At 41.8% G+C, this 26,065-nt stretch overlaps 1 protein-coding gene across 1 annotated transcript in view; it reads right to left on the bottom strand.

The window, feature by feature from the left end:
• Positions 1–398: 398 nt before the first annotated feature.
• Positions 399–26,065, bottom strand: part of CLASP1 (cytoplasmic linker associated protein 1) — a 129,409-nt gene continuing 103,742 nt past the window's right edge. The window contains exons 31-38 of the mRNA XM_008937384.1: positions 23,965–24,081; positions 20,009–20,159; positions 19,003–19,249; positions 18,048–18,238; positions 16,212–16,340; positions 5,216–5,422; positions 2,514–2,630; positions 399–742 (exon numbers count right to left, since the gene is read on the bottom strand). Coding sequence (XP_008935632.1) covers positions 656–742; positions 2,514–2,630; positions 5,216–5,422; positions 16,212–16,340; positions 18,048–18,238; positions 19,003–19,249; positions 20,009–20,159; positions 23,965–24,081 — 1,246 coding nt within the window. The 3' untranslated portion in view covers positions 399–655. The remainder of the gene's footprint in view (positions 743–2,513; positions 2,631–5,215; positions 5,423–16,211; positions 16,341–18,047; positions 18,239–19,002; positions 19,250–20,008; positions 20,160–23,964; positions 24,082–26,065) is intronic.

Raw genomic sequence — 26,065 nt, 5'->3', positions numbered from 1 at the left:
AGTTACAGAGAAATCAGCCCATCAAAGGTCTGTCAGAAGAACTATATACAAAAACTCAGATGTTTAAAAAGAACCCATTTTTTCATTACTCACTTGGTATCTCTCAGTTATTAAAGCATCTGAGGCTGGAATCACAGCCACATCTGCAAAGATCTCCCCACAGAGAGCCCTGCATGTTAGGCAAGCTGCAAAGGGAGTACAAAGCAGGACTACGAGACTTGTAAGAAGAGGAGAACCTAGCCAGAATGGATGCAGCTGTAGGGAGAGAGCAGGTAACTAGCACACACAAACCGAAACTACGTATGAACTAAACCAACAAGATTTGTTTGACCTTTACATGTGTCCAGGTCCTTGGACTCAGTTTGGAACGCTCACCTAAACATATTTCTGAGATTTCAGCAGGCTAAACAAATATGTTTAAGTATGGCTTTCTGTTGTTCACTTTTAATGAAGACTGCAACACAGACCTTGCTTCCTTTACATTCAATACCAGTAAGTTTCTACATAAAAGCTTTTAAGGGACTAAAATACTGATTGCAATAAATATCTGCACGGCCTCCTTGAGCCGATGGAGCGCGCCAGTGAAGAGTAGCAGAAAGGTCTCCGAGAGGCACCGTTGATTGCTTCTAAGCCTACACATGTCCACAGATCTCCATTAACTGTGCGTTGAAACATCTGAAGAGGAACTGCTGTTGCTGTTGGTGGTCTGGGCCCTCTTTATGTACAAGTTCAGTAGCTTCATCTGGAAGAAAGAAAGAAACAAACATCAAGAGAAGATGCCAGGAAAAACAGGCGGACAAAAGTGAACTGCAAATCTTAAAACTTGCATTCTGTGGTGAACTCAGTTTTGAGCGAGCTGACACTGGGCTCTCTGGAGGAAAAGCAGAAGCAAAGCTGAGCAGATTTCAGAATAGAGGCAGGAGGGTGTGACTAGTGTCACTTAGTTACAGACAGATTTAATGAGATTCAGAAAAACCTCTTGCATTTCACTTGAGTAGCTGTCGGTTCCCAGCCATCCGTCCCGCAGCCTGCTCTGGGCAAGCAGGATTCCCACAGAGGTCAGTGGGGCTGCAGGCACACTGACAATGCGAGAGCCACGGTGCCTCCTAGGAAACACCCTGAATTCTCCATGCTTTATAAAATTTTCATTTTCAACGACATTTAAATGCCTTCACTAACTTGGTACATGTAGTGAAACTGCAGCTGTCAGGACTACATACTTCCCTTGCAAGGGTTTGTTTTGTTTTTCTGCCTTACCACCTTAGCTCCAGATCCTGCCATGACTCATGCACACACTTAACTTTAAACATGCAGGCGGTCTGCGTAAACCCAGAAGGATTACTCACATGTTTATAGTTAGTTATGTGGTACACTAAGTCTGTGGCACTTGGGATACTGGAATAATAAAGTTTCTACAATATTTTACAGGGGGATTTCCTAACTGTGGAAATATAATAGGGTAAACCCCAGCACCCATAGCTGTCTCTTTCCAGAGCAATTTGGAGGCACAAGTAATTTGTTTAAGGACAAGGCAACTCAAAATTCAGAAATAAAATCCAAGTAGTCTCAGGTTGTTTTGGACTAGACTTCCTACCCACAAAAGAAATTGTTTCAAAATAAGAGAATGAAGACCTCTGAACTAAGCAGTTATTCACATGCAGAGATCTATTTCAGAAAAAAGAATCCATAGACTTCTTCTTAAAATTACAGAAATCTTAGGTATAATGACTTCGAACATGAAAAGAAATCTTGTGATGGCTTCCTGAGCAGCTCTGAAAAGCAAACACCACTCGCCTGAGCACAAAATGCCAGCTCTTGTCTGAAGGACAGAGCTCAATTAGGATTTGGTTTCACTTGCAGCATCAAGTCAGAATTTGAGTTTTGCTGCTAACCTGATTCCAGGGCACAAAGTCCTTTGAAGAGTCAGTTGAGCTTGCTGGTGTCCCAGGAGGAAAGGGACATATCTGCCATGCCAAGAGTGAAGCTTCACTTGTGTTTCTGCCAGCCCTAATTACAACCTGCTGCTGAGAGGACCTGCTCTCCCACCCACCCCAGCCATGCCTTCCCACTGCTCTCTGTTACTACATTACCTGTGTGGCTGCAAGGCAGACTGAAAGCCAATTAATTTGTGTTGCAGCTCTGGCTCTCAGGCAGCGTAGCCAGCTGAACCAACTCGCTGCTCAGTCACCCCTGGGTGCAGCGCCGAAGGGGCAAGGTAAACATGGCTCTAGGGGGAAGGACCCGCTCAGTGGCAGCCTGCAGTTACACAGGATCAAACGCATCATGAAACCAAGCCCTGAACCCCACCAGAACTTACTTAGTGGGATTTCTAATGCTCACACTGCTGAGCCAGTGCTGTGCTGTTCTAGTGGTGTTTGGCAGGGTGAGAGAAGATTCAACAGAGTAGAGGGAACTTGACCCAGAGCTACTGTGAAGCCACTGGTCTTGCTGCTAGCAGTGCAAGCCATTCAGCTGGCTACCAGGAAAACACCAGGGACACATTACTCTTGTACCTTGCTTCCCGTGAGTTGTGCAAGATGAGGTTTCAGTTCTTCTCCAATTACTGAATAAATTGCCACTAGGCAAAATACGCTAGCTTTACGGACGCTGCTCTCCGTATTGTCATAACCCTAGGAAATAAGGAAAAAAAATGTCTGAAGTCAAACAGCACTCACCAACACCCTTCCAGAAGAACATACTGAAGAACTGATGAACATTTCCATGTGGCTGACCTAACAGGTCAATAGAAAGGCCCTGCTTAACATAACAGTTTGCAACCCGACTACCCAGAGTGAGAAAATACTCTCACCAAATATCTTATTAGTTATTATTAACTAATAATTATCATTAGTTATTACTATAAGTTATTCATATCCTGTTACTTATCGCATTAAGTAGCAATACAGTTTCCCACAATGAGCTTAGGACTCTACATCCACAATCCCATGTCCAGTTCAGATCACCGTTATGTCATCCTGGATGGTTAGCACTTCTTGGGGGGAGGGGGGGCTCTCATGCTCCCAGTTTGCCTTCAGAAAGTCTCTCCTGACCCAAATCTAACACAAATGAAACCAATTCTGCTCCTGACAGCAGAGTTACAGATGGAGATGAATTTTGCAGCAAAATGGCTTGACGGTTTTTAATCACTCCAGGCATGAAAACTAGAATCTTATTTCATGAACAGATTCTACCCAAATAGGTCTTTGAATAGAATCATTCTATCTAGTCATTAGAAAGTACAAAAATCAGTCATTGTGGATATTTCCCAACTCTTTAACTGGACTTAAACACTGTGCATAACAACACTACACCCATGTGCAAGTCTGTTAGATGAACTGCCTTTGTAATATGGAGCTTTTTGATTATCAGGTAGGAAATACCACAGAAAACATGTTGAAAGACCCCTGTAGGTGTGCTGGATCTCTGGCAGCTTCAGGAGAGCTCAAGCTAGCCACTAGGTCACTGAGAAGCTGGTGACATTGGTCCTGTACTCAGGGCTTCATCACTCAGCAGCCACCCCATGAGAAAGGCAGCCATGGCTTCACTGGAACTGGATCCTCCAGATGCAGGGTGAGCTCTGCTGGGAGAGCCGGGAGGAGGGACGTGGCACAGCTGGGGCTGGTCTAGCTGCAGGGTCAAAATTCTGTCTGAAATGACCATTTTCAACCCCAAAGAGCACGTGACTATAAACGCAAGAGCTCTAGGTGAGCTCAGAGAAGCATCACGGCGGTGGCTGCTGCTTCTCCTGGCATTTAATAACACATCCCAATGGCTGGAGTGTTCACTCAGGAGGTGACATGGGCTCAGAGCTCTCTTCAGCCTGATGCTGTATCAAGATGGAGCACATGGGAGAGTGCCCTGCAGCCCGGCTCTGAGGAAGCCAGGGCTCCCATCAGGACTTGGGCAAACACCATGGCTTTCCCCAGCCAAGCCCTGTTCTAAACAGAGATCCCATCTGCTCACGGGGATCCTGCTCCAGGCTGCTGAGCTCCACACTTGTGCTCACATTGCTGCTGCCCAGCACTCCTTGCCTCTTCACCACAGTGAACGAGTACACAGACACAGTCCTTCAGCCAGAAGGGTCCCCAAATAATTCCCAAACATGAGGAGCAGATCGTTTCAAACACTATGGGAAGACGAGGAAACATCACTGGCAGCTACAAGATGAAAAACAGCAAACTAGGCTTCAAAATAAGATCTGTTTTAAGACATGGAAGCCATTTAATAAAACAAATATAACTGTGTTTTTAAAGGCTGGTCCCAAACTTTTCCAGTGTATTGAAGCTCCACTGTTCAGATCATTGTCTGCAACAATTATGGCTAAAAACATTTTACAACAAAAGTTGAGATCAATACAGAATTGTCTTATTCCCAGAAGCTGAGATTTAAGAAAAGAATTGCAAGAGCTGACACTACAAAGCTGCGAAAAATGATAGGATGCAGAAGGGGAATTTCTGACTTTGCTCTTGTTCTTCCAACTTCTTATGCTCACAATGAGGAGGCTTCTTTATCTCAGTCCTCCACTAAAGTCTTCCCCACCCAAACATCTCTCCCTTTCACAATGACTGACTTGTTCCTGTCGCAATCCCTCCCCAGTAAACACACACACATTCTCTCTCCTCCTTCACTGCTATCTCTCCTTAATTCCTTCTTGCTTCCAGCCTCCTGCCAGCACCTGGCATTGCCAGCTGCTTGTTCAGGGAACAGAAGACAACACTGCTCCAGCCAGCACTAAAAGCTACACTCACAATGTAAGACCAAGCCTGAGCACTGCCAAAGACACAGCTCCCCACCCAGCCTGAGAGGGTTATGAAAGAGGCTGAATGAAGTCAGCAAGAAGCTCGGCCCTGATTTTGGAGAGAAAAGGACTAGCCCGCCTGCCAGGTTTCATATTCAAGTGCAAAGTACAATCAAAATGCAGAACAGCTCAGCAGAATTAAAGGAGACTACAAGATGTATTGCTTGGGATGCACTGAGACAGCAGAGGATGTGTCTAACTCCTACTCTCAGACATACTCTCTGGCTGCTACTGGCTTGCTCAAGATTCAGATCAAGGCACCTAATTGTGGAACACACATGTCAGAATCTGAGCTTTCTTTTCCTTAAGATTAAAAACAGCAAAAGCTCACTTATGATAACTTACCCTCTCTTAGGTCACAGACTTCACAAACTACTCAACAGTATTTTGTGTTCAGCAGCATTTGTGATTTTGTACCTGTAACAACCCAGGAATAATATCGGGAAGCAGCTGATGCAACGATTCCTTGGAAATCCTCTCAATGACTTTTGTCTGCATTTTGATGGCAGCTAAGTTGATTGGATAATCCGCAGTCTGAATGATGGGGCAAAGCACCTTGATACATTGCTCAGGGTGGATGGAACTTGCCAGGGTGGAAGCAGCTTCTTCAGCAGCTCTGACAACCTGGAATGAAAGCAGAGCAAAAGTTTACACAGCACAGCCAAGCCCACTGGTATGCACTAGGAGTATGCCAGGAAATGCTTGGGCAGGTTTGTTAAGGAGGCTCTGTTGAGAGGTGACTGACTGAGAATTCACATCCTTCACCTCCAGCAACACCCTTGCTCCAGCCAGTGCTAAGAAGTCCATCCTGCCTAACCTAAGTGTCTCCAAGTTGTGGCTAGTTTGAAATAGTCATCTGTCACCCAGGACAGACAGGTATCCCCATCCTAGGAGAGGCAAAAAGACAACATTTCTCCAGCCACCATCAAAGAATCTTAACCCACTAGCTTAGATGTATACACTATTTATCTCCTTAAACATTATACACACAGAAAGTCAAGTTGGAGACGATCTCAAGGATTGGTTGGTCTAACCTTTCTTGGCAAAAGCACCATCTAGACAAGGTGGCCCAGCACTCTGTCCAGTCGAATCTTCAAAGTGTCCAATGTTAGGGAAAATGAATGACAGTGTTGCACCTTTTAGTGTGCACCTCGCGTGCCGAGTGCCTGGGTGCCCAGGCTGAGACACTCATGCCTACACAGACGTGCTCTGCCACTTCCCAGCTAAACTATGCTGCAGTCAAACCCAGGCTATAGACACAAACGGGCTTTAGGGCATCCCTGACCAGGCTGCTGTGCTCTCAGCACATCTAACCCATTAAGACAGCAGTGGGATCGCTATATAACATAGGAGGAACAAGTGGCAGCATGCACCTTTGGCAACTAGCTCACACTGTGAAGCAGTCATGTAACACAAGGGAGATCCTAAATTCAATTCCACTCTTAGCCTGAGGGAAGGCAAGCCTACAACTTTCACACTCTTGCCCAGCAGGTAGGACAGCTAGCTGAAAGAGGAAAGACCCAGTTTTGGTATCTCCTCCCATGAGTTAATTCATTTTACATTCTGCAGTAATTAGATTAAAAGACAAACAAACAAGCAAAAACCCAAAACACCAAAACACACACCCCCCCAACAAAAAAAATAAAGCAAGAAACAAACAAAAAAACAGGATGGGAAGGCAGGTTTTCTTTTTTCAAGTGTCTGTGCTAATTGCCAGGCAAAAAGAGCAAAAGCATCCTCTATCTTCTGTACTGAAACAAGGACATTGGGAGGGAAAAGCGTGTGATTTTTGGCCAGAAAGAGTGAAACCATAGGGAAGCTTCTTTTTTTTTTTCCCCTCCCTTTTTCTCAGGGCTTACTTTTAAGGGAGGGTAAATCCCGAGTGGACAGAGATGCACCAATGGGCAGACTTAAATCCAACACCTCAACTCTAAGAAAGAAGCATTCACGAATGCTCATGCTTAGGCTCTCCCAGTTAGCTCCACGCAGTCCCCAGTTCTGAGCCCAGGACCATTAACACGTCCTTTCAAGGCACTCCCCCTTTCCTGATCATGTGGGAAGCTCAGATGCCTAGCACCAGTTCTCTGACTCAACCTATGATGAACTACTGTTGGAAGTCAATACTTTGAAACCACCAGTAGGAAACTTGTTCCAGGCAATCCACAAAAAAACCAAATAAATCAAACCACAGGTCTCCCAACACTCAGACTGAAGCCATTAGCTTCTGAATTCTCCTTTGTTCTCCTCTTCCCCACACTGTCATGGTATCAAACTCATGGATTTCTATCTAACTAAGGCAACCCATGTGCAGATGTTCCTCTATCAAAGCCCCAAAAGAGGTAAGTTTTCATTATTTTTAACTACCGTGGATAATGCACAAACTAGGAACATCTGGATGTTCATGTCAGTCCTTAATAGGACAAGAACGTCTCCCTTCCTGGACTACAAAACATTTTCCAGATAGGTTTAATTGCTTTTTAATATGGCAGCAACAAATAGTGACCAGAAGAGATCACCTCCATCTACAAAGCCTGCTTCATCCAGTCTTAGCATTACAGCCACACCACTTTCGTTGATCTTCCACTCATCTCCATAGCTACCTCCCTGAAACAGGAATGACCACGAGATACTTGTACACCCAGGAAATAACAAGACTCATCCACTTAGCTCTTGGCATCCTCTAAAGCAAACCCAGCTGTGAAAGTGATCTCAGACACTTCACATGGTAAAAATACACCATGCAGGCATGGTACAGACAGGATGGTGAAGCAGACCTGAGACCCTGATTGCTTCTGTATCAGTACCCTATTTACAGAAGACAAGCTGTTAAACTGCTCCATCTACTTCAGGCCTTCCTCAGCATTATAATATTAAAATACTTTCCAAAAAGAATAGCAATCCACAATGTCGTCAATTCCAAAAGAATTTCCTCATGAAAGATCTATGAATGAGTAACCAAGCAGAACATAATAATTTTCCCCAATTCCAGCAAGTTTTCCCTCTTCCAGATATTTCTTTGTTAATTCCTCTTCAATTTCACACAAGAAGCATGGAAGTTAGTACTCTTCCACATAAGCTAGTACTAGTTTAGAAGCAAGCACTATGTTAGATTTTGTTAGGAAAGGGGAGAAAGACCCAAGTACTGAAGAGAAACCTAATGGCATGCTTTGGTTCCATAGCATTGAATTGCTCGAGTGGATGAAGTCATGAGCTCCCAGGAGGTCTCTTTTAAAGGAATTCACTTCTTGGCACTGTGGCTTTTGACATCCACTTTCCCAGTGCTGAAAAACTGCTACCATCAAGCTGGCCACAAACAATGCAGTGGGACTTACAGAGAGCCCAGACAGATCGTAACCAATCTAACAACATTCACAAAAAAGTCATTAGCTAAAAAACCCAACTGTAACTATTTGGATACAGGCTGTCTAGGATTTTTCTTTACAACAGCTCCAAATACTGTTAGTACATGTTTTCAGACATCCTGAGATATGTTTGCACATATATCACAAGTCACCAAAAAAAAAAGTTATTTTTTTTAAAACCATAAATCTTCTTGGTGTCTTACTTGATAAGAAAGCAATAATATTTTAGTATGCACTTATGGACAGACTCAGATCTCAAATACACTACTGTAAACTCCAAACAGTACACCAGTAAGTAAAAATGTCAATGAGTCATTCTATCTGGCTTTCAGCTGTATGTTTGCATAGAGTTTACCATGGACATTAAGTTGTAGGTATGAAGCAAGTGTAGGAGACAAAACCTTCTTATAAAAAAGCCCATTAACCAATTCCAAGCACAAGGGGTTAAAATACAGCTGTAATTCTTTACAAAACAAGTGAGGGTTCGAATAGCAACCAAAGGTCACACATATTTTGCACATCATAAGGTCAGCAAGAAAAGTTGTGAAGGTGCAGGATTTATTTATGCCCCTGCAAATCCTGCTTCAGCACAGCTGCCCATTTCTAGTGTGGATCTGGCCACACTTACACAGCAGTTGGGTATTTCACATCACTTCTCCCTGAAGCACCTTCCCTCTGAACACAGAAGGATGTATTACATGTGTCCAGCCGGCTTCCGGCTGACAGTAGCTTGTAACCGTGACACCACTGGGGAGACTTCCAAATCTTCTGAAAGCACATCTGACAATGTCAGCATCTAAGCCACACTGCAGCAAACTCCTTAAGTTCATGTTTAACTTTAACAACGTGCTGAAGTCTACCTGACATCAATGAGACTCCAGCGTGTGCTTACATGCTTGCCTGCATCAGAGCCTCTGCAGGTAACCAGCTCCTGGCTCCCTTGGAAAGGACAAGCAGGAGACAGGGTGTAGGAAGAGACAGGGCAATACTAGCTGGGAGCAAGCCAAAAATACAAGCTCATCCCTGCTGGCACAGAAAGCAAAATACCACCATTCCACAAGTACCAGCCCTGTCCAAAAGGTCTTTCCTCCTGGCTTTGGCAGAACAAAGCATTCAGCCACCCAGACTGACTCGGCATCCCACGAGGGGAAGCATGTCTATGAACACTTACACAGCACACTCAGAGCCCTGCTCTCCTGGTAATGCCCGAGAAGGTAGCAGCATTCCCACACAGAGCCAAGTCCATTATCAAGAGGTATCAACTGCTACCTCACTTAGCAACAAGAACATGCAATTACAGCAGCGTTTAGCAAAGATATTTTGCCATGAGGCACAACACTTGGTCTTGCAAATTATACATACCATACATGATCAAATCAAACATCTTTTTTAATCAGGGCTTTAACCTGAACAGCAGAGAGAAACAACCTTAAAAGGAATGGGAGAAATGAGCAAACAGCATCAAGAAACAGGTCTTCCTCCCATCTTTGGAGACAGTATCAACATATACACATGGGGAAGTGACAGGAACAGCTCACACTAACAACAGACACCACAGGAAACTGGCTATAAATGCATCTTTTAAATTTGAGAAAAAGAAAGGGTGCTGTTTGCTACATGCTCAGACTGGGTAGCTCATTGCCACATGAGGATTAAAAATTAGGCAAGTTTACTGAAGAAAAAACAAAGGCCAAAATACACACAGATGCAGGCAGAACCATTAGCATTGGAAGGCTGTAAGCTTCAGACCACTGGGAGGAGGGAGGATATCCTCAAGGAAGCATCACTGTATGCTTGCTTCTTGCTAGTCACTTGCTAGTCACTATCAAGCAAAGCAAATTTGTTGTCTGACCTAGTATGATTATTCTCAGTGATACAAAAAATATGAAAGAAAACAAGCAAAGTCATCAAATTATGATGGTACCTGGAAGAGGCAAGTTCAAAAGGGTGGCTATGAAGCAAGATGTGCAAGACTAGAGATAGCCTGCAGTGTTTTAATAAATCACAGACACTAGGCTGTGTGTAAGGTATGTCACAAACATGATTTTACCTCCCAGTAAAAGCCCAGAGCAAACCATGGCTTGAACTGGATAGTTCATTCAACACAGGGCAGGTAGCCCAGGAATGCAGATCTAAAAGATAGCACTTTGCCTTAAAGAAGCAGGTTTTCCTCCTTTCCAAATGCTTACATTATGCTCTACACACTGAAGACTAGATTAAACCTGACTTCTGCTGGCATAACATATGTTGTGTTTGCTGGTGGGTTCCTTGAGAGACATCTGCAGTGCATTAAGACCTTTCCAGTGAGTCTCTCAAAAGACAAAAATGGTTATACTTCCACCCAGTTTGTTTTAGGGAAGGAACCATATTCTCACGCACAAAGTCAAAGAGGTGTAGCACACAGGCAGGCTGTTCACCTCCAACAGTGGCTTCCTTGGCTCTATAAAGAAGCAAGCTTCAAAGTAAAAGGTCAGGAAGTCCCAGGAGCATGCACATGAAATGCTTTCTGATTTCAGTGGGAGGGGACATGCTGATGTGCAATCCTAGGAATAGTGTGATCAAGACAGCCACCTGTCACAGATCCCTTTCTTTTAATAGAAAAGCACATTTGTATCATTGCTGTTCGACAAAATTTGCTGGACAAAGTTTGGATGACAATTCCCACTGGTTTATCTGGTTCACAATGCACTGCAGCCATGGGATCCTGTTCATTTATGGCAGCCAGAACCAAGAGTCCACCTTTTCCACATCTTTTCTTCTGTTCAGTTTTTACTTTAAGTGTGTTACAGACGCTGCTTGAAGCCCGATGGCTGCAGCAAGCAGCTTGTCTGTGGTAATGTGTACTTGGTCAATATGCAGCAGCTTTCTGAAGCGTTTTGATGGCTTCATTTCTGCTTTGAAGTGACAAACTATTGGCAAATTAAAAAAAAATGTATGTCCTGACTCACTTAAAGCAGAACATGCCAGGTTCACAGGCTACACAGGGCATGAGTGTAAAACATTGGGATTCCAGCACAGCAGCATCTGTCCACCTAGATGACAGCCGTATGTAGGACCCTAAGCTGGACTACCCTGCCACAACTGCTAGCTGCTCCAGCTCTGCAGAAAGACTTAGAGGGTGAGGCAGTGTAGGTAAAACCCCACTGAAAACTTCAAGGCTTTGTATGCTGTTGTGAAACATGCAGAGCACAAGAGAGATTTATTAAGCAGAACAACAAGGTTTTGCTTTTGGGCTTACAAGGCATGCGGTTGTATTTCTGAGCCAATTTTTGCCATCTAGAGGTGATTACCTAAAGCCTGCATAATCTAAGCTGGAGGAGATGGAGGCTTACCAATACCTAGACAGGCAAACTCCCATCCCTGAAGGCTTTACAGTCTGATCCAGACAGGAACAAACAATTAAGAACTTGGTTTCAAAGCAGGAAGTGGACTCAGCAACAGGGAGTGCTAAGCAGATGAAAAAACAATGCGATTTTTATAAGGGATTCAGAGGAGATGAAGCAGATTAGACTGCTTCTCCTATGCACTAAATATTTGAAATGTGTTGGGAATTAGAAAAAGCACATAAACATATACTGGGAAACACCAACAACTGCTGAGCTGTAGTGCTTGGCAGCTTTCAGCAAGGACTATATATCAATTAACTTTAAAGGCTGACCATTTAATGCTTTTTATTCTTTAGCAAGCTACATTCTGCAGAAATCTACATAGATCATATCATCAGAGGACAGTTGCTAATAGTACTATAGATGTCAGAGGCCAGTCTAAAAGCACCTCAGCAATACAGTAACAATTGTCCACAGTTAATAGATAGTGGCGATTTCTTCTTTTTCATTCTCTTTTAGAGGGTTACAACAAAGGATGTTACAGCCCAATTATATTTATGGACCTTCTGGACCAAAATTAGATGTCTAACAGATGGCATAATATCCTTTCCTTACACACAGAAAATACACTTCAGCTAGATCTACAGACTTAGCTGCAGAGAAAAAGAGTGGCAGAGACAGAAGCACAGAATTAGCTGTCCTATGATTTTCACTTTAACTTCTCCCAAGCTAATGAACTATTTCTGTTTTAATATAGTCAATAATAAGAACTCATACTCATGTTGCTGGTATGAATCTGAAGCAATGTCATATCGATGGTATTTGGTCAGCAGGCAACCTCTCTCCTTAGTTATGGGTGAGTAACTACACTGGAACAAATGAGTTAATATTAACTGATTGGCAACAGAAAGATGGTTCTCTTCCAAATAACTCCAAACAAAGAGTGATAAAAATCAACAAGATTTAATACTGTCCACAACTTCAATTACGTTCTAATGCTCCAAAAGTAAGTGAAAGGTATTTACATGTCAAACCCCATAAATATTTACAGTTGTGTATGAAGCAGGCTTGACTCTTCACATCTCCTTGTTAAATCAGCAGCACTGAATAGGCTGTTATACAACAAACAGTATAAAAACAGGCTGAAGTTAAAAAATGCAAGCTAGACATAGAACCTGACCCAAAGTCTTCTAGTCTGTAGCCTAGGGTTACGTTAATTTTGAGTCCCCACTGAGGTCTGTCCTTTGCCCGTCTCCTGCATTTGTGCTCACAACAAGGCATGACTCAGGTTCCAACTCCATGTAACAAGTTTTCCTCTTCTGTGTCTCTGGGAAGTGAAGAGGTGCTCTTAGCTGTGCTGCTCTGCTGATCCTACATCTTACCTTCAGCAACAGAAGGCAGAAGAGTCATAGCCATGGCAAAGATCCAAACTGTCCAAAGACTACTGCTTGGACTTGGAAAAACAGCCAATTACCCAAGCATCCCAAAATATCCAACTATGCTCTTTTGATACTTCCAATTATATAGCCTGGAATGAAAACTACAGACCCTTCTGTCTCAAACAGTCTTCAACCAGACACTGGAATTCAGTTGGAGGAGGGCTGATATTCACTGGCTGGTGACTGTGTTGATTATAATCTGTTATTTGAACCCTCCTGGCCATGCTGAACAGCAGCAGTATTGGAACTTGGGTAGACAAATGAACCTTCTTGACTTCCAAAGAACTGCTTCTTAGTATGATGACTTCTTGGAGACAGTACCCAAGATTAACAGCTCTGTACTTTGCTCCTCTTCAAACTCTCTTTGCTTGTTCACTTTAGATTGATTCTCCATAGGCCATACATAACAAAAACTGAGTAATAACTTGGAACAATTAGCAGGCCCTGTGCTGAAGAGGAAACTGAGGTAAGAAAGATTGAAAAAGATACAGCTCGCTCAAAACAGTCTTTTTCTGCTAACTCACACACCCTGTTGAATGCCAGAGGATCACAAACCATAAGCTAGGACTGCTCCTGTCTTCTACTGCAAGGCAGAAGCAGCCCAGAAGCATATCAAACCCTGAAGTGACATCCTATCAGGGCCTCATCAGCACAAGGATTAACACTTTCCTAACCTAATTACAGAGCAGCTTTCTTTGAAATAGATTTTACAGTCTAGAGCAAGATCTTACGTTAGGTAGTCTAAGGATGGTACACCACTGCTTTTAATATCACTCTGATCCTGTGAAAAAGAAAACCATAGAACAGGCTGCTCAGACCTTTCCTTTCCTTCAGCTATTGTTTGCAAGTGCTCTTCAATCACAAACTGGTGAATCTTCACTTAACCTCCTCCTCAGTAGGATCAAGTCAAAGGCCAGCTCCTCTGCTCTCCTTGGAAAGAGCAACACTGCAGTGAGAGCTGAGTGAGTCAGCAGTGAGACAAGTTGGAGGGCCACCATGGATGGGAATTTGTGACCTTCTGGCTATGAGTTTGACCAACTGAATTACGCCCAAATGGACTCTCAGTTAATTTTTCACAGACTTAACTGAATCGGCAAACCCCAGCTACAGGTAAAAATACCTAAAGCGTTAGTCAATTAGGCCCAGGTATACCTTGAGCCTAGCTCATGCAGAGATACTCCAGTGCAAGTTGGGAAATCTTTCTTAACTTCACAAATGCTGATATTCTCAAACTACTGACAGACAGATGATGCCTTTCATGGCTGCATCATAGTTCTGAGAGTCCCATTTACACAGGGATCAGAAAAAAACGCATTCATAGGCTGCTCATGGCAGAGGGGTTGGAACTGGGTGACCCTTGTGGTCCCTTCCAACCCTGACAGATTCTGATCTGTTTTAGCAGAGGACTTTAGAGCCCTAATGGCTCAATGGTTGGACTTGATGATCTTAAAGGTCCCTTCCAACCTAAAGTATTCTACGATTCTATGATGAAAAAAACAGCACCAGTGCCACCACCTAATACAGCTGTGCAGACAACTGTTTAGCAACAGAGAGCAAGACAGGATTATACCTGCAGCGTCCTGCTGTGGCAACTGTCACATAAAGGTGTCATTGCAGCAGCTGCAAGTTTGATTTTTTAAATTATGAAGATGCAATGCAGAACCCTCAAAGGCATGCTGTATACAGCACAGCAGCTACTTGCTGATAGCAATACAGCTCAATTATTCTTCTATAAGAAGTTCTAGAATTCACATATCTTCATTCCTGGCCTTTTCTGTACCAGATTTATTCTGCTCTGCTTTTCCTCAGAAGGCACCTCATGCAAATCCTGAAGAACATTTCCATACCACAAGCATGAAGAACAGAGTACAGAGGCATAATGTATCACATTTTCAGCAATATTCTTGATTTCTCTAAGACCCATCAGTCCCACGAGGACATTCTGAGGGGCATTAAACACAATGACAGAGACAACCTGCAAAGGTTCTGCTAGAAATGGCAGTTTTGGAGGACTCTCAAAAAAAAACCCCAAAGGGCACTGACTCAAGGTGAGCCGAGAAGTACGCAACCAGGAAAACTTGCCAATAAAAGGCACTCCTTCAGAACATAATGTTTTGTCTGACTGCTTTATCAGGAAATTAATTTACAACTGCTTCTTATTACTCTGGGCTGAAAGCGACAGGAGTACAAAGGCTCTAAACCACAGAGAGGAAGGTAGGAAGAGTATGGTGCTCCACATTATCACTAAAGGATTAAACAGTTTCTACTTTTGTACTTTGGAGAAATCCAAACTGCTAGTTTCTTTCCCAGAGAGTATTTTTTGTTTTGTTGCTTTGTTTTGATTTTTAAACAATACAGTTTCTGCTATGTATAGCTAACATAACTGTGGGCCAGTTACGCAATGCTCAGGAGAAGTCTGATCTATACAAGGATCTTTTTAATGATCAAAGCTCTCCACACAGAGATACCTAAAATTGCTCTTTTAGGACAAGTCTGTTGCAAAGCAGAGTAAGTGTCTTAGATTCCAAAGCAAGGCCTTGGGTAACAAAGCCATCACAGACATATAGAGAAATTCATGTGGCCCTTTCCAAGGTTTAGTTTAAATTTGCAACATGTACAAGGTAGATCAAAAGATCCAGCTTAGAAGTCAATCTACAAAGATTGACTTTAAATGTAATTTGAATTGATCCACTTCAAATATTATCATTATATCCCTTTATTTTTTACTCTAGAAGATTAATTTCAGTTTTACACACAGGTTCTCTCACAAAAGGAAAACACAATTCATCCATGCTTTTGTTTCTTCCTCTGCCCCAACTTCTTTTCAGCAGCATGGCTTCTTTGTCCATTTTCACCTGCTACTCACCAGTTCCCCATTCTCCAGCATGGCCCAACATTACCTTTCAGTTTTCACACACAGTTCTGCTTGAATGTGGACTTTGTTTTCTGCAGTACATTTCCTATCCTTACCCATATGGTCAGAGGGAGCACATGACCTCCCCAGTGTTACTAGACGTGCACTTGTCTACTGTGGGGTCTCAGCCTCTCAGAATGAGCAACGAAACCCTGAAGTTGATAAACAGCGGTCTACAGTTCCAGATAGGTCCAAATTCTCTTAAACAGCTCTGTCAGTCTCAACTGTCTTCCTCTCTGCTTCAGCACATAAATAAATTTGTTCTACTGTCAAGATGGATCAATATGTTTGCCCATGAAGTCTCACAGGTCCTACATTTCCTCAGCAGGTCCATATTGCTTTCTCCATAGGAACACTGAAAGGCTCACTCACCTCCTTGTGGGAATCCTTATGTGCTTCCAGTGTTTTCATGATAGTCAACTCCGCGTAATTCTTAAACCTCGCTGGCTGGTTCCGCAAGATCTCTCTCAGGACCCGCAGCGCCAGGGCTCTTATTGAATGCTGTGTCAAGAGAAACCCACAATGGAAAAATTCAATTCTCAAAACTGTAGTTTGAAGTAAATTCTCATGACTCCCTAAACCATCTGAAAGCTTGTATCACTCTACCAACTCCAGCAGAGTGAACAGTGTAATCACTACAACTGAAATGCAGAATTGGTCTCCTTGCTTGCTTTTGCACAAATATTCATATAAAATGACTTATCACAGATACAAGAAAGAATAAGAATTACAATTACTTTGTTAAAATTCCATATTCTTTTGGCAATGAAGTATAAATTTGTTCCCAAAGCAGTGTGTCTGCATTACATGAATCTACAAAGAAGCTCAGATCATATTTGTTTTGCCCTTCCTCCTTTGCTTGGCTTTTCTGATATCGGACTGGGCTCCATCCATGCAACAAAGATGTTTCTCATGTACTAATGTAGTAAAATCTACTCTCTTCCTGTAACTCCTATGGAAATTACTTTCAAGAACAGCTAAGTCATTGTACTCAACACTGACCTGTGTGTTAATCCTTTATATCAAAAGATCATTAGCAGAAGGGATTTATAACACCTGCTTCAATTTCATAACTGTTACATTAAGTTTTTGGCCTGTGGCCACTCTAAATAGATTCTATCATTTCAGCAGAGGAATACCTACTTTAATCTACACTCAGCCTTTAAAGCATGTCCTTCGCTATTCACCTATGAAATTCACGCAGTAGCACAATTCACATGTAAAGTCACCATATCCTCTGATACATGTCTGATGATGCTCTGGTTAAACACGTAGGACTAGAGCAGCTCATGCCCATACTATGAACAATGACTGAGAAAAAGTCAGCCACCTACACTGCTTCAGAATTAAAATTTCTGAGAGCATGCGATATACTCTACAAGCAGTGTAAGAAATACAATGGATTTTGAAGCAGATGAAACCAAAAAAAGGAGACCTGTGAGTGCTTTGGTGCTTTAAAGTCTAAATATTGCAAAATTCAGATGCAGCATAGCTCTGATGTGAAGGCATAGCAGGGTGCTAAGCCTTTACCAACTACCATTGTGCTGCAGGCTGAACAAATAGTCCCAAGTGGAAGAAGTAAACATCTAGCCTGTAAATTATCACTTTAATCAACCATCAAATATAAAGCTGTGATAATAATACAGCCTTTTCTTTTAAATACTTCAGAACAACATTCCCTATAAAAGCCATTTGTTCTTGATGACAGTTTTGCAAGACAGAGACCCAACCCATGAGATCTAATAGTCTGGATCTTTAAACAAAACAGAGGGGGGGAAAAAAAAAAAAAATCTATTCTAGAGTGCCTTTATCTTTTTTTTTTTTTTTTTTTGCAATGGGTATGATATAGTTAAGAGCTTGTAACTTCATCCAGACTCAGAAGGGAACAACTTTTGAAATCTTGACAGTTTTTGTACTAGATTAGAAGACAACCTCTTTTTTAATTCTAGTTTAATTTCCTAGTTATTTGTTACTAGCATTCCAGGGGGAAGGGGAAAACATGGAAACTTTGGAGTAGCTTAAAACTCATTATTAAATACACTGAAAACAAAAGCAGAGTTGTCAACCTTCAAAAGAATAAGTAATGCACCATCACTGATGAGATGCTGTACAAATGCAGCAGGTTTCATTTAAACCAGCATGGAGGAACTATCAACCAAAATGAATATAGAGAGTACAGGAGAGTTAAAACAAAAATCTACATCTCACATCTTTGTCTCCAAGTGTTTCCAGCAGCAAGAGCAGAATGGTTTTGAAATGCTCCTCCCAAACTCCAAGATTATCTTCCCTTGTGATCTTCAGCAGTTCCAGGAGAGCTCCTTTCCGCTCCTCCACCCGTTCGTTGTGGTTGGAGAGCTCTTTCAGAAGATCAGCCACCAAATCTGAGTGGTCAATGGGTACTTCTAGGACAAATGGCAACAAATCATTTGGGGAAATAGCGAAAAAGGTCTATGATGCCAAGATTACTAACACGCTACAGAACAAAGTGCACGTAACAAGGGGAGCCCCAAAAAATGCATCAAATCCCAGGTGGCTTCAGTGAAGCAGGCAAGAGAATCCAACTAGCCTGAATTTCACCTGAGTTCACAACAGTTCATTAATCTGCACATGGTTTCCAATGAACCAGGTAGAGATGCTGATTGAATTTCAACTAGTTCCAATAATTACTTCTACAAGATGAGAACTGCTGCAGTTTTTCCCAGATACCCACACCCCAAACCAGGGATCACATGTATGACCTCTAGATCAAAGTACAGTGACTCATCAGTGTACTGCAAAAGAATAAAGCTAAGGTAAAGCATTACTTAAATGAAGTGAAACACTCAGTAATAGCAAGTTATTGAGTGAGATGTTTCAGTCATAAAGAGTGGAAGTGTCCCAAAACAGTGTCCCTACAGTTGCATTCAGATGCTTAAGGAACTAGTCTGAGGGAAACTCTGGACAAATAAAAACTAAAAGTGCAGTGCAGCATTTTCTTAACAGCCACAGATCAGATTCTGCTGGTACATCAGAACACAGTGTTTCATACCAAGCCTCTACTTAGACACAAAGTAATACACAACATCTGCAAGGGCAGGCAGCTGTCTGAAAGCACTACCCACACACAGATGTACCAGAAATCGAGCAAGCTGCCTGCAGTTGTATGAGATGCACTGATACGAACCATCCCGAAGCTGATCCATGTCATCATCAAACACTGCTTCCTTCAGGGCAGTCTTGTCGTAAGTGTTAATTGTGTCAGCATAAGGATAGGGGTTATATTCTCGAGCACGTGGCCCCGAAAAGGCGCGGGGAGGCTGCGTGTTAAGTAGAGAGGTTTTGTTATCTAAAGCCATCCTTCCACCTTCCACAATGTCACTGCTTCCACGGACGTCACTGCTAGGCACAGCAAGGCCACCCTCTCGAGACACCTGGGGGATCAAATAGAGAGAAAACACATGAGACTACTCAAAGTCTGTAGAAGCTGCAGCTTTTTTGGAGTTCACTCACCAAAGAGGCATAGAACCATTTACATAATACTTGAGTAAAACTCATATTACCACCTCCTCCCCTTACATAATTACAACCATTCCAAAGAATCTCATGATCATAGGGCAAAAAGCTGTGCTACCATAACTAAATCTTAGTCAATATTGCTAAAACTGCACAAGCTGGCAAAGATCATAAGCTGTGGAACAGGACCAGTCTGCTGAGAAAGGGAAATGAAGCAAAAGCAGCATCCTCATGGAACTTCACAACTCACCGGTAGAGGAGATTGGATGATGCACTAATAAACCTGGGAGGGAAGCCAGCCATGCATTTTAGAACTAGCACTTTCCATCACAGACCTGCCTACACACACTGCATGAAAAAGGCCATCCCTGAGCCTTGCTGAGCCTGAGGAACACTACCACTGTTTCCTTCATACACAAAACTCCCACAGAAGCCCACTGAGCACATTCCACAGGAGGCCAGAGTCCAAGTGGAGCAAGGGACTGTATTAGTGGGGCCCCATTATTTAGGTACAAGAAGTTAGCAACCACTAAGCCAAAGACACTTGCAAGAAGGCAGCAGGAATAACTGGATTCTGCACACTAACAATCCAAACAATTGTGCACCAACAAACCAGATTTGAACACAACATTTTAGGATTCCACTGATCTGAGAATGTTAATCAATCAAATACTTACAATGTCACAGTCTTTCTTTCCATCACGTTTGATTGGCTCATTCAGGTCCTCTTGACTACGGAAACTAAATTTTTCAATTGCTTCTGTGACTCCACGAAGTGAGCTGTAGATTTCATCAGAATTTAGGTTCTCCGTGTCATAATCCAGCATACTAAAGACCAAACGTACATGAAATGTTACATATGAAATTGGAATCCGCTTCTGACTGTTAACAGAAACAATGTCGAGTTGGAGACAGATGATTTGGCCTACCCTTTCTAATAGTGACTTGCAACAAAACATGGATGGAATCAAAGCAGACTTCAGGTCTGAGTCTCCCCTCAAATGGGGCTAAATCTAGGAGAAGCTCCACTGAAATCACCAGTGTTACATCACTAAGTGAGGGGAAATCAGGTCCACTGTTCATTACATTCCACAGCAATAAGTGTGCTAGCTACCAAACCCCTCCCAAGCTTACTCCCTTTATGGTAATGGTGTTATTTAAAAATAAAAATAAAGAAAATCAATCACTATGAGAACACAAATGGTAGTGACAGCTGGTGGAAACGAAATCAATGAAATTTTTTTCATAACACATCAAACATATTCTATCAATGGATTCAAATGTGACACATTTAAATGGAAATGAAAAAGTATCTTGACATAAACCTTAGTCTAACATGTCCCATTTTCATTCATAGAGTAGTAAAACCAAAACCACTTGCACAACACCTTGATAAAAGATGCATTTCAGTATTGAGCCTATGTTTGGAAATTCTCTCACTCAAATCTGATGCTTTCTTGCAGTCTGTCTATTCCTCAGAAATTCCTCAGCAGCATAAAGCCACACAAGTTTTTGGAATCCTTGAGGAGCTATCCAAAATTAAGTTCCATGAAAAAAATGCCTGGCATGCAAAGGCAGGCAATAAAAGATGTGGCTAAGAAGAGAAGCTCCTACAAGCCTGGAGAAAATGAAAAGGCATTATTGGTAGGGCTTTGCTCTATCTAGGAGGAGAAGTTGAGTTTGCATGACAATCAGTTTTCCAAAAGAGATTTAATGAAGACACCCGATAACTGAGAACAATTTCTCTGGGGGAGTCTCGGATCTTAGTAGAGCCAGAAGCACATAAGCCAAAAGCATCTGAGACATTTACATGAAGCTGTTTGTCAATAAACAGCAAGAATTGGCTCCCTACAGGGGTGAATTACTATTTCTTAACAGTTTGGGAAGGGTAACAGGATGGGCTTGGAGGACAGCTGAACAAAGAGCTGTTTCTTTTCCACGAAAGAAAGATTCCCTGGGAGATGGGTGGGAAAAAAAAAACAACCCAGAAAATACCTTCTGAGTCTTGGGTACAGGGCAACTCTTTTTAATGGAACTAAAAGTAGGATGCTAAGTATCTAGAAACACTATGTGTTTTTGTTGGTGGTGGTTTGGCGTGTGTTTGTTTTGGTTTGGTTTTTTTTTTTTGTTTGTTTGTTTGTTGTTTTTTTTTTTGTTTGTTTTGTTTTTTTTTTTTCCTGGAAGAAACTGAGGAACTTCAGACAGAGGATAAGATTGGTGCTGTCTGATTCCTTTGGGATTAACACACTAAAAATAGCCATAATCCCTGGCTCCCAAGCAACACTCTTCCACTACACTCACACAAGCATTAGTACCACGTATTCTGGCAAAGAAACCAAAGAAAAACTCCTCAACTTTAAAACAGTGCCTGTCAGTCCAGGAAGAAAGAGAAACCACTTGAAAAGATGAAAACCAGGAAAAGAAAGCTGTTTATAAGCCTACAGAAGACAAAGTACTTAGGGTTTTTCAGACAGGTGAACAACACTAATGCACTGTGGTGGCTTTCCAGACAAACATGAAGGCAGTTTTTACATCCTTTTAAAGTATCAGGCAGGGATAGGAAAACCTTTTTTTCATAAGATCTCAAAAATATTAATTTTGGGCTCAAGCATGTTTAATTCATAGATTTTAAGAGGTTCTTCATAGGATACTTAAGTGAACAATCAAACTACCATTTGAGAAGGCATATATTGTGAGTGCACCGTGTACCCACACCAAGAGATGACATCACTTACCAAAGGTCACACAATGAAATCCATGGCAAAAAAAATGAGATATAATCACAAATATACTAAACACTAAATCTTCTGCTAAAATCATCACTTCTTTCCTCAGGGATGAATTTTGCTCTACACTGCTACCAAAGAATAGATCAAAGTACAGACTCTGCAATGCTAAAGGACTAAGGCAATTTCTTAACAAAGAGCCACTGATCTAATGCATTTTTCAAAGTACAAAACCACATTTTAATAAAAATCTAAATAACCCAGTGATTTCTTATGTCAAGAGTAAGCCTTCACATCATAGCTGTGTTCTATGTGAACAAAAACTACATGTGAACACACACGTCTACTGACAGTATGTGCACAGGAATACTTCACAGACAACGTGATGGGGGGAAATGAAAAATAAAATGGAACTACACCCACCTTTCAGGAAAAAAAAAAGCACAAAAGGAAAAAAAAAATTATTATGACCCATGCAGAAGACCAGAGGAAAGTCACAGGATGAATAAGAAGTGAGTAGAGATGAACAGTGTTTAGGGATGTCACAACATTATTTTCCATCTTCTGCTGCACTAAACCAATGCAGGTCTCTGCAAGTTTATCAAGATACAATTTGGCTGCTTTGCAGTCTGACATGAAATACATTCTGCTTCCATAAACTAGTACTCAAGTTTCCAAACCAAACTACGTGTAAGTAAGCAACAGTTTAGCATCCTCAGGCAGCACACAGTAACCCACTTCTTTGCACTTTCAGGCTCTGGGCTGGAATGTATGCCAAATTATTCCAAACCCTGGTGTCAGCTAATGGAAGACAGAAAAAAACTCCTCAACCGGTTTAACTCCAAAAATCAAGATGGATAAATTCCACAGACATCTTAGTGTCCTAGAAAACTCAGAACACCGATTTAATGTTTTAATTCTGCAGGTATTCACAGAGCTACAGACTATGGGATTCTCTTTTATCAGACGTCACATATTCCCAGATTTTGAGCCCTCAAAGAACAATTTGTTCACTCTTCTTTTAACAGTTTTTCATTAGGAACTTCTTGCTTCAAGCAAAGGCTATATATAGCCCTTCTCAGGTAATAGGTATATTTAAAAGTCAGGAGAAATTACGTTTACAGAAAGCCTGTTTGTTGTCAGGGTATAAACTTAAAAAATCCGAAGGAAGTTAATGTAGAGGTCTGATACATTAAATTTGTACTCAGAAGGCTTTTTTTTGTTAAAACCAGTATATAGCTTTAGTCCAATACACTGGTAAAAGATGCATATGCAGATTGGAAAAAAATGTGAGGGCACAGGAGGAGGAACAGAAGTCAAAACTAGCAATTGATTATCTCTAGGTCTTGTGGAAAGGACAATTTTTATTTCAATATCACAAGCTTCCAAGATGTTCCTCAATTACACTGTGCAAGTAGCTGGTAAAATCATAGATGCAAGCTTCACCCTCGCTGTCCTATGAACATTCACTACTGCAGGTGTGAAATCACTACTGAGCTCTATTTGCCCATTTGAAAGCACTCGTGTGCCACTTGCACAGTGTAGCCAAGTTGAAAGACCTTGCCCGTGCTACCACAATGCCACCAGCATCTGCTGAAAGTGCTCAGCAACTGTGTTCTGCATTGGAAACTAACTGTGTAACACACCTCCGTTCAGGAACCTGGCAGGGAGAAAAAGTCTGGAAAAATCCACCTTTTTTTTTTTTCCCCACTTGCATGCCACATCACCACCAAGCAGTGAGCAAGTGGCTGTCACCTCTGCTCTCTGACAGCCATCATTATCTCTTTTCCTTCTCCAGCGAAAGCCTATGAAAATCATTTCCCACTCATCTGAACAAATCCCACAGCGTGAAAGGTAAATAATACTGTGACACCTCAGACAAGTTGGTTTAACAGGTAGCTTGTTACCTGGGAGAGTAAGAGCGTCTGAAAGTCTTGTGGGAAGGAGCAGTGGGGATGGAGTTAGGCTGAGAAAGGGGAGGGGGGTGCTTCGACAGCCCATCTGCACTCCAACCCCAGAACCGACTGCCGTGATCAGAGGAGAAACAAAAGAGAGAAAAAACAGAGAAAGGAGAGGGAGAAAAAAAAAACAAAAACAAAAAAACAAACTATAATCTGAGTGGCTTAGTACTGTCATGCTGCCTTGGAGAGAGAGGAAAAAAATTAATAGAAACAAAATTAAACAAGAATACTCCTTTGAGCCTCACAAGTCATTGTTTTTGCCTTTATTATTGATTTTCATTTTTATTCCTAACATAATTATACGATTCACACAAAAACAGTCCCTGCCTGTACTAATCAGTAAATTTTACAAACGGATATAGCCTCTATAAACTCTTAAGACAGTCTAAGTAAACAACTCCTGACCACACATCTGTATTTAAACTCTAGGCCACTATCTGTGACCAACAGGATTTCCCTGGAAGAAAGGAAAGTTGGTGCTGATCTTTTTATCAGACACCCAAAGGTAGCTTGTAAAGTTTGGCTCCTGCCACCTCTATAAAATTGTACGATCAGGCCCTACACCCTCAGCAGACCAAAAGATCTGATCCTATTTCACCAGATTCAAACTGATCCCAAATATGCAGCAAGTGAAAGTCAGTCTAGAGTGTAAAGGTATCCTGTGCATGGGGGACTTGGCCTAGGTCTCAGCAGACAAACCTGGAAAGACTGGATGAAACTAGCCTATACGCTGATTCAGATCACCCACCAAACTTCCACAAACCCTTTCTGGTTACTGTTTGATCCTGCTCCTTTGGGTCAAGATATCCATGCCTGTGCCAATTTATCTAACCTTTGCTTTTGTCCTGTTCCCTTTATCATACAAGACTCTCAAAATCATCTTCCAGATGAGGATATAGATGCTTGAGCTGGTGGAGTATTCAGGATACCACTTTGTTTCTATTAAGTTTAAAAGCACACTGTGTCAGAAGGTCACATTTGTATATAGACAAGTGAACGATACTGCAAGATCAGGAAGAACTGCTAAACGGGTAAAGAATTGCTCCAGTGCAAACAGCAGCAAAGCCAGCTGAAAAGTTCTCTGAGGAGTTGTGTCAAGAAATTCACCCATTAGCCAGTAATCAAACCCCACAGCTATTATATGCTACTACTGCGTCAATACACCAGACACCTAGACTGCTGATCAGGTCTCACAGCTCAGGTCTCAACTACCTGCAAAATGGGCCACCAAACAATGCCTGTGGCTTGTCTTTTATTATAAAAGGCGGGTGGCTTATTTTAATTCTTTTTCTGTGCCTTGCTCAATTTAATATTTAAACTAAAAAATTTTATTTTCCAATGTATTGTCTATTGTCAGTGAAAAAACAAGCATAAACTCAGACAAATAACACTGATAGTCTTTTATTAATTTCTTCTAGAGACCTTTGAAGGACTACATTGGCTTTTTTTTTTTTTAAATAATTGGAACTACATACAGATTTCTAGGCTACTAATACAGGCAGGAACAGTACAACAAACCAATTCCTTTGATATTCCTTCAAGTATTTGTAGAGAATTCTAGATTAGAATTCACATCTCAAATGCAACACCTGTGTTTACAGAAGTTCACTTGCCATTCAGAATGGTATTCTTACACTAGATGACTTCACAAGTTCGTATTTTCCTTTTTGTCATACTACGCCATTTACTAAATCTCTGAAAATTTTCTCTACCCAACACAAACTCAAGCCATTCCTCTGAGCACTGCCTAGGAAACTTTCTTTCCTCTCCGTCAGACATCTGAGGTTTTTCCTATTATTTTCAGTCTTCCCAAGTGCCTTCCCCTGCTACTGTTCTTCCGAAAACACCTCTTTCCTCCAGAACTCCTCTAAAACTGCCAAGACAAAACAACAACAACAAAAAAAAAAGCAGGTAAAAATGCAGAGGTAGCTCACAGATGCAGTGGACATGTTCTAGTGATCATGCATTAGAACCAGATGGAGTAAATGAAAGCATAAGGAAGAACTGTACAGTGCCCTGAAAGCATGTTACCCTTCTGAAGACAGTA

The sequence above is a fragment of the Merops nubicus genome, unplaced genomic scaffold (assembly GCF_000691845.1).
Source record: "Merops nubicus isolate BGI_N331 unplaced genomic scaffold, ASM69184v1 scaffold5383, whole genome shotgun sequence".
NCBI lineage: Eukaryota > Metazoa > Chordata > Aves > Coraciiformes > Meropidae > Merops > Merops nubicus.
The sequence above is the reverse complement of the archived record's forward strand: the minus strand, read 5'-3'. Positions and strand labels throughout refer to the sequence as shown.